The 12320-nt window shown below is 42.3% G+C and overlaps 1 protein-coding gene across 1 annotated transcript in view; it reads right to left on the bottom strand.

Annotated features, from left to right (window-relative positions):
- Positions 1 to 2243: 2243 nt before the first annotated feature.
- TMEM200B (transmembrane protein 200B) overlaps positions 2244 to 12320 on the bottom strand; it is a 38069-nt gene continuing 27992 nt past the window's right edge. Inside the window, exon 3 of the mRNA XM_070763686.1 lies at positions 2244 to 4325. Within this exon, the coding sequence (XP_070619787.1) occupies positions 2964 to 4268 (1305 nt within the window). The 5' untranslated portion in view covers positions 4269 to 4325 and the 3' untranslated portion in view covers positions 2244 to 2963. The remainder of the gene's footprint in view (positions 4326 to 12320) is intronic.

The raw sequence follows: 12320 nt of genomic DNA, 5'->3' as shown, positions 1-12320 counted from the left end.
TCTTTCTCCTCCTCCTCCCACCCAAATTCCGAGCTTTTATTTCTTTCCTAATGGGTTTGCATGCATTATTTACTTTTACATTGATTCCTATGGGAAAAAATTGCTTCTACTTACAAACCATTCTACTTAAGAACCTGGTCACGGAATGAATTAAATTTTTAAGTAGAGGTTCCACTATATATTCATCCTAAGCTAAAATACAGGAAATAGTATCAGGGCAGACTAGATGGACCATGAGGTCTTTTTCTGCCTTCAATCTTCTATGTTTCTATGAAAAACTAAGAACGTGCGGTTACCACTTAAGAAAGCACCTTTGAGACAACCATGATCTGGATGACTGAGAATCTCCATAAACATATGGCATCGCTAATTACTTCAGCTTCAAATCATATGAGACAAAGTTTTATAACAACCCTGTTGTAGTGGGCTAGGGAAGTGGCCTTGAGAAAGATATTCAACAATATATCAGTAAACAATATTTAATCCCAAAACTGAGAATGGGGCGAGGAAGAAATTTGTTAAGATATTCATGAACTGGGAGAGCCCATGGTAACAAAGTCAGCCAATGAATAGGCATATCAACTGAGTCAGCCAATGAGAGCTTGTACACTTCTAAGTCTGTGCAGGGAATCAAAATTGAAACTTAAACTTAAGGCTGGGTCCACTCTGCTGTCTGTACTCTCTTGTACACTCAGTACTCTTGGAACTAGGAGCTGCTTGTGTTTTACTTTTAACTGTTGCTACATTGAAAAAGAACTCTGCTTATGGTATTATAAGTTCATCAAGTACAGTATATTTGGTACATTGTTCAACAGTAGTAAGTGTGAGAGGAATCTTTGAGTCCTAGTGGACAACCATTTAAATAAGAGCCAGCAGTGTGCAGCAGCTGCTAAAAAAGCCAACACAGTTTTAGGCTGCATTAACAGAGGGATAGACTCAAGATCACATGAAGTGTTAATACCACTTTATAAGGCCTTGGTAAGGCCACACTTGGAATACTGCATTCACTTTTGGTCTCCACGATGCAAAAAGATTGTTGAGACTCTAGAAAAAGTGCAGAGAAGAGCAACAAAGATGATTAGCAGACTGGAGCCTAAAATATATGAAGGACAGTTGTAAGAACTGGGCATGGCTAGTTTAATGAAAAGAAGGACCAGGGGAGACACGATAGCAGTGTTCCAATATCTCAGGGGTTGCCACAAAGAAGAGGGAATCAACCTATTCTCCAAAGCATCTGAGGATAGAACAAGAAGCAATGGATGGAAACTAAACAAGGAAAGAAGCAACTTAGAATAAGGAGAAATTTCCTGACAGTTAGAACAATTGATCAGTGGAAGAGCTTGCCTCCAGAATCTGTGAATGCTCTAAAACTGGAAGTGTTTAAGAAAATATTGGATAACCATCTGTCTGAAGTGGTGTAGAGTTTCCTGCCTAAGCAAGGGGTTGGACTAGAACAGGGGTAGGGAAAGTTGGCTCTTCTATGACATGTGAACTTCAACTCCCAGAATTCCTGAGCTAGCATGATAGGCTCAGGAATTCTGGGAGTTGAAGTCCACAAGTCATAGAACAGCCAACTTTACTTACCCCTGGACTAGAAGATCTCCAAGGTCCCTTACAACTTTGTTGTTGTTGTTGTTGTTGTTGTTATCTGTTACTATGTTTATGAAGAAGTTTATGAATCCAGCTGAATCAGACATTGGTGCGTGCTTCTAGTTTTGATTTTTATGCAATAAACTTTAATAAAATTCAATACTGTATTCTCTTTGCTATAAGATGGGGAGAGAAGATTTGCCAGGTTTTCAAGATGTTACATTCTTCTTCTTCTTCTTCTTCTTCTTCTTCTTCTTCTTCTTCTTCTTCTTCTTCTTCTTCTTCTTCTTCTTCTTCTTCTTATTCTTATTATTATTATTATTTATTAGATTTATATGGCGCCCCTCTCCGAAGACTCTGAAGGAGTCAATATAGAAAGCCAGTAAAATTTGGAGACTGTTTCCTAACATGGCCCACTTTAAAGGGTTTTTACACATTCCCAAAGGTACTTTTTCCAAAAAGAAACTGGACTTTTTTCCCCTTTGAAAATGTTTCACTCCTCATCCCAGAAGCTTCTTCAGTTCATCGATGAGAAGCAAAACATTTTCAAAGGGGAACACACACACACAGCCACCAAGAAAGTCCAGTTGCTTTGGGGGGGGGGACATCTTTGGGATAACCATGACCTGGATGATTGACTGACTCCATAGACATTTTGATGATGGATTGATTCTTTAAAAATAAAACACATAAAGAAGAAACACTGATTAATTTGTAGGGTTGTTATTTTGTTTGTTTGTTTTTTACTTTAGAAACCACTGGCTTCCAAATTACAAGATCAGCAATACAAGTGTCTTTAAAAGAAAAATAAACTAGTATTCCTAACCAAGCATTAAAAACACTTCAGGCAGGAACTGTAGTTGAGCTTCAAAGAATTGGAGCAACTTGCATCCCCTATATAAAAGTGTGACTTTGTTATTTATTTATTTATTTATTTTTTTATTTTTTTAAAAACAGGGCTTTGTGATTTTAGGAGGCATCACTTCAGCATTTCCGAAATTGGGCTATTTTCCACTTTTCCCTTTGGCCCTTAACAAATGCATCGCGAGCTATCCAGTTGTGTGACATGGAACTTCAGGCTCACTGGCCCACAAGGGGCTTGTGTTCCTATGTAGACGGATGCAACCTAGAATGTGTAGTCCATCCAGGCCAACTCACACTCGATCAGACTTTTAGTTAAGGCAAGAAACTACATGACCCTTGGGAAGAAAGTCATCCGAACTATTTCTCCCTTGGCAACAAACCTTGGCTGATGAATTAAGCAGCTGGCATTGCAATGCTCATGGCAAATTCTGATCAGCCTGCCCCCATCCCCTTTTGGCAATGCCAAACTCTGACATAGCAAAACAACACAGTTCCCTTTGGATGCTGGATCAAATGATGGGACTGGTTTCCATAGGAATTTCTTGGGATAATGAAACGTCCTCCCCCCTAAAAAGCTCTCTTGAGGCCCCCAAAAGCCTGTGGGAGGACTCCCCTTGGCTTTCCAGTTTTGCATAGTTGAGTAGGTCAATGTGATCAAGCCTAGGCCAGCTCCTGTGTTTCCTGTCTATGCTGGGGGCCACCAATGCCGTTCTTGGCTGGCCAAGATCCAAGGATTTAGAATGACCCAAATTTGAAAATGCCTTCTTTGCACATTCATGGAAGTTATCCACCAAAGAGTCTGAGTGGGGCGTGCTATCCATATCGATCACGATGTGGCTGCCTTTAAGGGGGTCCTTCCTGGGCATGACGCGATTACATCCAGGCAGAAATGCCCATGAGAGTCTCCGTACGTCCTCCTTCTCCTCTGGCAACCTACAATCGCTTTCCAAATCCCGGACACCCACCCGAGAAATGCTCTGCTTTTCAAGAAGGCAGCTGTTCAGCTTAATGAGAGGCAAAGGCAGGGCGTTGACAGCCGTAGAGAGAACCGACTCAGCTCCGCAGGCAAAAGAGAAGGCTCCATTGTCCGACACGGCATTGCCGGAGTCTGAACGGACGCTCAAGAGAGATAGCGAAGGTGAGATACTCTTGTGATGAAAGAATTGGGTTGTGGTTTGGAGCCTGCTGGAATTGCAGCTGTTGACCCATTTCTTCACAGGGCTGGAGCAAGACTGGAAGCCACTGGAAGAAAGGTTCACCTCATAGTAGCCTTCTACACAGTCAGCATTGGCCCTGAGAGTGGATGAGGTGGTCCTTCTCCTTTGAAAGTAATCGCTGGTGGGTCCCGGGTCCTCTGGGAAATTCAGCCCCATGGAATAGAGCTCCTGCTGCATCAACAAGCGAGTTTCCATATCTCTGTTTTCATACAGCATCGTATTAGCGCAGATGAAGATGAAGAGGCCCACGCCCATAATGACCGGCCCAATAAGCTTCAATTTCTCACTATGAAGGAACGGGCGAGCTTGTGGAGAAACCTTAACTTCTTTCCTGATATCTCCAGTGACGTTGGCACTCCCTGGTCTGCCACTGCCAGACTTTGTACGGTGAGGCCAATATCCGATCACAGCAATGGTCATTCCCACCAAGACCACTGAGATCCCCACCATCACGAAGACTCCTGAGGGTGAGCGCATCCGAAGCTGCCCCTTTGCCACGGTCTGCAGGGAGGGTTTGCGCCGAAACCTGCCCCTGTGCCACCGAGAAGGAGCGGAGGAGCTTGACGTTTTCTTCTCTGGAGTGTTGTGGGTCTTCATGGCTTTGACAACTTCAGTTATATACAGTCAGTTTCTCTCGGGTTGTCTACAACTCATCTGGAGAGAGAGAGAGAGAGAGAGAGAGAGAGAGAGAGAATGAGAAAGGTTACTCAACCAGGAGATAAAACAGAACATACAACATAGACCAGGAGTGTCAAACTCGCAGTGTCACAGCATTGTCACATGATGTATTGGGACTTCCCCTCCCCTTCACTAAACTGGGTGTGGCATTCAACACATCTAGACTGTGGACTGGGAGTTTGACAGCCATGATATAGACTAATAGATCCGACTTCAATGCTTCTAGTCCAATCCCTTGCCTAAATAAGGCAGGATAACTTATTCTGTTCTGGCCAGCATGGGTGTGATTCATCAAGTAGGACTTATAAAGATCTCCTAAGCATTCCTCCCCAACTGACAGGTCCACCTCTAAGCTCTTCTACGGATTCAAATAGGTTTATACACAGTGAGGCTCTCATTTTCAGGTATGTTGATAAGATACTAAAAGCATGTGTTCTTTGTATAACACAATAACTTAGTCACTAAAAGCTTCAAACCAGAGAAAAGGCTCTAATCAACAACCAAATCTTTTGTGAATTAAAAATAAAAGCTAGATTGAGACCAGAGTTTCAAATCCTGATCCTGTTCTGCCCTAAATCAATAATACAGCACAAACGGGAACCCAAAAAAACCTCTTTTATTTTAATGGCTGGTAATTTTTATGAGAGCTCCTTGTCCACCTCAGGTCATGTCAGATTCTGAGGATGTGAGCCACATTCCTCTGGATACCCTGGGCCGGGGTGGGGTGGGGTTGCCAGCTGATGCGGAGGGTGAGATTGAGAGAGAGAAAGTGACCTGAGTGAATCCGAGGAACCACTACAGGGGGCTGATATGACAATGGGGGAGTGGTCCCAGGCGGAGGATGAGGAAGGATGAGGGGATAGTCAGTGGAAAGACCCACGCTATAGGGGACTGCTGAGAAGGCAAGAGGAGTTGCATAGTAAAAGGTATTAGCTTACAGCCTGAGCCTCTTTGGGGTGTGATGTCACTTCCAGGCAATATAAAGGCAAAGGAATTTGGGTAATTGGGTGTGGGGTTTCAATGCCATTCAATGGAAGAGGTTGTAGAGTGGGGGTATGCTTAAACAAGGCTTCAAAACCATGATTTCTTCCTCAATAAAAGACAGTGGAAGGCTTTTGCTCGGGATCTCAGTGAGCTAATTCATATGTTTAAATGATAAATGGACTTGTTATCTAAGGAATTCCGATTAGGCCAAGTTTGTCACCTTTCCCAGACTCTGTTGATGCTTAGCTCCGAAGAGAGAAATAATCCCTTTTCCTTGCCATTCAAATCCACTTGTCTCTCTGTGTGTTTTTATCAATAAATAATTTTATTTTACCATGCAATAAGGGTCTTTTGAGTTGGTGAGTTTGCTCCAAGTGCTGGGCACAGAACAGTAATTATTTTCATATCCAGCCATAATAACTCCCAAACAATGATAACAAGTCCAATAACAGTTTTTCAGGGAAAGGCAGATAACTACACAAACTTTGATCTTTCTGGCATAGTTCCCTCTAAGCTGAGCAGTGAGCAATCGCTCACTTAAAAATCATCATCAACTCAGAGTTTTCCAAACCTGCCCAGAAGCCGAGAGGGAAAGAGTGAGAGGGAGGGAGAGAGGGAGGAAGAGAGAGAAACAGAAAAAAGAGAGGAAGGAAAAGAAAAAGAAAAAGAATGGGAGTAAGGAAGAGAGAAAGAAAATCAAAATCTAGTTTGAAACTAGCTCAACTATTTAAGTGGCATTTTGATATTGATAGAGTTGCCCTATTATGAGCTCACTGTTATAGACACACAGTACAGTATTTTATTTTGAAATTCTCTGAGGCAAAACAGGGTGGGTTGTTTGTTTGTTTGTTTATTTATTTATTATTTCTGTGCCGCCCAGTCCCGAAGGGACTGCCGCTCAGACACTATACTTTTCCGCCCACCCCCCAAAAAAATTAGAGGGAACACTGCTTTCTGGACAAGCTGCCAAAGACCAATTAGCAAGAAACTTGGCAAGGCCAACCAGAAAACAGAGCTAGAATGACACGAGTTGAATGAAGTTGCTTCCTGCAACAAGCCCTCCCTTTATGTAGCCTATGGGAGGGGCCAATTACCTCCAAGCCTTCCTCCCAAGTAATCCTTCTCCTCTATTCTTGCCTTCTGCCAGTTCTACGCATGTGCACATGGAGAACAGGCTCCCCCTATTCCTCTCCAGCCTCCACACTGTCCGACTGCTGCCAACTCCGCAGGCCGCTGGTGGACCATAACAGATCCAAACCTAACCTTTCTTAGCCATTTTAGCTAGACGGGGGGGCGGGGGGGCGGGAATTGTTTTCTATATTTGGTAATGAATTTATTCTAATGGTAAGACATACATTATAGAAGTATAAAAAGGCATCACTGAAGGCCCATTTACTATTGTATGCATTGTCTTTGTTTGTCTTCCACATCATCCCTGCTCCTTGCAGTCTTTGGAAGCCAAAGCAATGGGCCAGTCTTGCCACTTTCCATTATCTCAGCCCTTTATATCTGTCCTAAATTTTTTTAAAGTGGATCTGGTGATACAAGCCAGAAGCTCAAGGTGAGTTGCAGTCTGACACATTGCTAGAAACATGATTTAAAGCTAATCAACAATGTATTGAGCATGCAAGTAAACCAAACATAAATTCTTTGTTTTCATTTAATTGTTTTAATATATTATCTGTCTCTGGAAAAGGGCATTAAATGAATAAGCTTTAGAATGACAAATATGTTCATGTCCCAAACTGTCAAATTCTGACATCAGGAGAAATTGTAGGAAGAAATAGAAAGGGGGGGAGCAAGGAAGGGAGGGAGGGAGGAAAAAAAGAAGGAAGGAAGGGAGGGATTTTTAAGAGTTCAAAAACTTGAATCTGCAAACATTATGTAATTTCTAAAGATGCAAATAAACATAGATGTAACTATAGATCTATTGATCACACATATATCAGATACAGTGGTACCTATACCTAAGAACACCTCTACTTATGAACTTTTCTAGATAAGAACCGGGTGTTCAAGATTTTTTTGCCTCTTCTCAAGAACCATTTTCCACTTACAAACACAAGCCTCTGAAACTGTAACTGGAAAAGGCAGGGAGAAGCCTCTGTGGGGCCTCTCTAGGAATCTCCTGGGAGGAAACAGGGCCTCCACTCTCCCTGTGGTTTCCCCAATTGCACACATTATTGCTTTTACATTAATTCCTATGGGAAAAATTGCTTCTTCTTACAAACTTTTCTATTTAAGAACCTGGTCACGGAACGAGTTAAGTTCGTAAGTAGAGGTACCACTTCATACTGAGGTAAACTACTTGGAGAGGGCTGTTAAAGCATTGTGAAGTGGTATATTTTTATTTTTTATTTATTTATTTTATTCAATTTTTTTATACTTAGGGCAGCTTACAACATGTTAGCAATAGCGTTTTTTAACAGAGCCAGCATATTGCCCCCACAATCTGGGTCCTCATTTTACCCACCTTGGAAGGATGGAAGGCTGAGTCAACCTTGAGCCAGTGATGAGATTTGAACCACTGACCTACAGATCTACAGTCAGCTTTAGTGGCCTACAGTACTGTACTCTACCTGCTGCGCCACCTCAGCTCTTATAAGATAAGTCTCAAGGTAATTAATAGAGTCAATAGGTGTTGTGGTTGGCTCTGGCCCAGCTCCTGCCCCAGGGAATGTGGAGGTGGAGGCAGGGGAAACGTCAACATGTTCTAGGCCTGTTTTGTTGCCAGCAGAGTCAGGGAGTGCAGTTTCCTCGGACGAAGAAAAAGGTGGGGGTGACTTGGAAGAGGGCAGCTTGGCACACAGCCCAGGAAGCCAATCACCATGATCTTCGGTCGATTCGGATGATGAAGTGTTAAACCCACACAGGCGCAGACTTATGCATCGAAGAGACCAATTGAGGAAATATTACAGGAGATAAGAGAGGCCACCTGTGTTTGGGTGGGGCTCCAGTAATTAGAGCTGCTGCTATAAATAGCAGTGTGCTAGTTTGGCCGTTGTGGAAGATTATCTGATCGCAGTTCTTCAGGATCGTGCCTCGCTGTTTCTGAACTTTGTTTGTGGATTTTTCACGCCTTTGACACCAAAGCAGAGTAAAGTGTGTGTGTGTTTCACTTCATGGGAAGAAGGAGGGCTGTGATGTTTCTTCACAGCTACTAGCTAAGTTCTTAAGGACTGATTAAGGGACTTGTACAGCCTACAAGGTTGTTTTGGGGAAGAGTGCTCTTTGCAATACAAAAAGGGTGCTTTGTTTCTTTTGAATTTTGTGATAAAGGACATTGTTTTGAACTTTCAAACATGTGTGTGTCTGAAATTTGTACCCGTGAATTTTTGGGAGGTTTCTTACCAGAGACCCCGGAAGAACAATAGGGAATCTAGATTTACTTTACAAACCTTGTTTCTAAACTTAACATCTGTAGTGGTTCACTTAACAACTGTGGCACGAAAGGTTATAAAACAAGGCAAAACTCACTTGACAGATGTCTTAGAACCAGAAATTTTGGGCTCCATTGTGATCATACATGTTGAGAAGTGTGTTAATTTGCTACTCATATTACTGGCAGATTAAAATTTGTTATCATTTTGACAAAATGTTTTGATGGCATTGCAAACAGTTACACAGGGCAGTCTCTCTTGGAATGAGATTCTTGTACACGCTCTATACCTTCTCAGCCATTATGGCAATCAAATAACATGGGCCTTACTTTTGCTTATCAGCCTTGGTCCAACCTCTTGATTGTTACTCTTATTTATTACAATGTCCCCAGATCTCCTAATGCAGGCATCAACATCGTGCAGAAGAATTTCTGGAATGAGCTGTCTTTCTTGAACTCAAACGCTCAGCTAGGAGAAAAAAAATCCTAACACTCAAAGTTCTAAGATGTCAGTTTACGAGTTTCATACTATGAAAATAATCTAGTCAGTCACTCTTCCTAAATAACCACTTAAGACGTTTTGGTTATTATTATTATTTTTATTATTTATTGGATTTGTATGCCGCCCCTCTCCGTAGACTCGTTCTTCGGTTCATGAAAAGAGAAGTAGAAACATTCCATGATGCCTTACCAAAATGTAACTCATCTTACTTAAGGCTCATGTTTCTGGCAATATTTATTTATTTGCTTGAGTTGGAAGGGACCTTGTAGAATAGATCATCTAGTCCAAACCCCTACTCAAGCAGGAGACCCTATACCACCCCCGACAAATGGCCATCCAAACTCCTCTTGAAAGTTTCAAGTGTTGGAGCGTTCACAACCTCCACAGGTAAGCTGTTCCACTGCTTGATCACTCTCACCATCAGAAAGTTCCTCCTTATTTCCCCTGGTTGAATCTCTCTTTGATCAGCTTCCATCCATAGTTCCTTGTCTGGCCCTCTGGTGCTTTTGAAAACACCCTTCCTCTCTGTGGCAGCCCCTCAAATATTGGAAGACTGCTATCAAGTCTTCCCTGGTCCTTATCTTCACTAGACTATCCATGCCTGGTTCCTGCAAACTCTCTTCGTATGGCAGACTGCAACTCACCTTGAGCTCCTGCCTTGTACATCAGTGAGCTGGTTTAGAGATAATGAAGGCCCTTCTTAGAGAAACTGAAGGTCTACCCAAAGAGAAGACCCCATGTCAGAGTTTTTGTAATGTGACTAGTATTATGAGATAAACTGCAGAGCAAAACACAGCACACAACACACAGAGCCTTTAGATCAGAGGTCTCCAAACTTGGCAACTTTAAGACTTGTGGACTTCAACTCCTAGAATTCTCCAGCCAGTTATGCTGGCTGGAGAATTCTAGGAGTTGAAGTCCACAAGTCTTAAAGTTGCCAAGTTTGGTGACCTCTGCTTTAGATAATTAACTGTGGTTTATATCAGGTGTGGGTTCCGGATTCTGCTACTGCTGGTTCACTCAGGGATGTGCTTCATATGCACATGCATGCACAGCACTAAAAAAAAAAAGCTTCTGAACATGTGCAGAAGCAAACCCCCCCCCCCCAAGATGGCACCACTTAGGGCACCGTCAAAAAAACCCAGCTTGGGGGCATGGTAGGCCTGAGTTGCTGCTGGTTCCAGCGATCCAGGCTGCCAAGTTACTAATGGTTTTATAGAACCATCGCGAACTGGTAGGAATCCACCTCTGGTTTATATACAACTAAATAAATACATACATATACACGATAGATACCTAATCATATAGCTAGGGACACAGGGAGATCAATGAGATACATGATGAGAGAGGGCTCCGCCCTCTAATGGTCACTTATATATAGACACCTCTTAAAATGGTAACAGTCTTGTGTGGACCCCATTAGAGCCTTAAACCGGCAATGTCAAATGCTGAGTCATTCCTACTGCATCAGCTGACATTGCATCAACCTTACATCTGGTCAGCTCTTAAATTGCAATACCTTAACACCTTCACCTGGACCCCACCTGATCACATTTGCAAATGGAACAGCGGTCTTCAGGTTCCACCTCTTTAAAAATGTCTCCAGCATTCAGGTTGTGATCCTTTAACCCAGTAGTGGGGGGGGGGGGCGAGGAGCAATGCCGGGTGGGGTGCGTGACCCCGGGACCGTGCTTTTTTTTGTTGCAGGGAGCAGGGATTTTTTTGCACTGAACAATAGCACACAGCACAGAGTGGGAGATATGAAGTGCAGATAACAAACCCTTAGGAGACACCATGGAAAAATATTTAACAGGGATGAAAAGAAAGGAGGAGAGGGACGGAGATAATGAGACAAATGTAAGTCTCCCGAAAGCTAAGATGAGGAGATATGATGAAGTGTATGTGGCGCTGGGCTTCACTGTGACTACGGTGGGAGATGAGGAAAGTCCAGTATGACTACCATGCCTAAAAATATTGGCAGTGGACAGCAGGAAGCCAAATAAATTAAGGCGTCACTTAAACACATTACATTCCACACTGATAAGCCGCTTCAGTTTTTTCAGCGAAAATATGCTGAATATTGCAAACAATCATCCCAGCAGAGAGTTTGGAGGGGGACGCAAAATATTTACTTCCTAGGAACAGAAAATAATTGAGAAACACTGCCTTAACCTAAAGAGCTCAACATGGTTTCGAATCAAGTGCCTCTGGAAGTAGGTCATTGTGGTACACAGTACACATTTTAGACCTCACATGGAAATCCAATGACTTTTCATCGAGGGAGATCTGGGTAATCTATTCAGTGTCCCCTTAAAAGCAAGTACTATTTCGATAAGATTGGCATAACTTGCTTGGTAGGGTTACCAAGTATGACAATGAAGCTTATGAAGATCCTAATTTTAAAAAGAATGCAACAAACCCATTTGGGAATTCTGTAAGAATTAGTATCTCACCGGATGCCCTGCCCATGCATTGGGAATGTAATTCCCTGGGAAATCTGGACACTGAAATTCCAGAAGTCTCGGGAAGACACAAGGTGGCAAGACAGATTTTAAGAGAAAACAATTCAGGAAATCATGTAGGGTTTTTTTAAGTGGTTGAGACTTTGAGGCAGATTTAACATGACAACTATTGCTAATATTCATTTATCTGGAATTAAATACAACTAAAAAAAGCAGAGCAAGAGCAGAACTTAACTCAGAGCCAGAAAAAGCTGCTCTATGCAGAGTTCAAAATCATAATGTTATTATTAGAATTCTCGAGAAAGGTTACGTAAGCCCATATAAGTCTCTCTGTCTGTTAAAAAAGAGAAAAGTTCCGGGATTCTTTGACACTATTACTGAAGTGGACTAATTAAGTCCATATTTTGGCAGGAGATATTTGACCTTTCTAAATAAAAAGTTACTTAATGGCGCTTGCTTCCAAGGTCGGCTTATGATTCAACTGTGGAGTTCTGTCCATCCCTATAAACTGTTCTGTGTTACCCCATGGCATTTTAATTCACAGAGCAGGGAAAGTCAGATTAGTGACAATTCAGAATGACAAATGCTACAGGAATGGAAACATTAGTGACATCCCAAAATATGCTGAAAGCTGCTTGCCTGTG

This window comes from Erythrolamprus reginae, chromosome 11 (assembly GCF_031021105.1).
Source record: "Erythrolamprus reginae isolate rEryReg1 chromosome 11, rEryReg1.hap1, whole genome shotgun sequence".
Lineage (NCBI taxonomy): Eukaryota > Metazoa > Chordata > Lepidosauria > Squamata > Dipsadidae > Erythrolamprus > Erythrolamprus reginae.
Note: the sequence above shows the minus strand (reverse complement) of the source record. Positions and strands in the feature narration are given on the sequence as shown.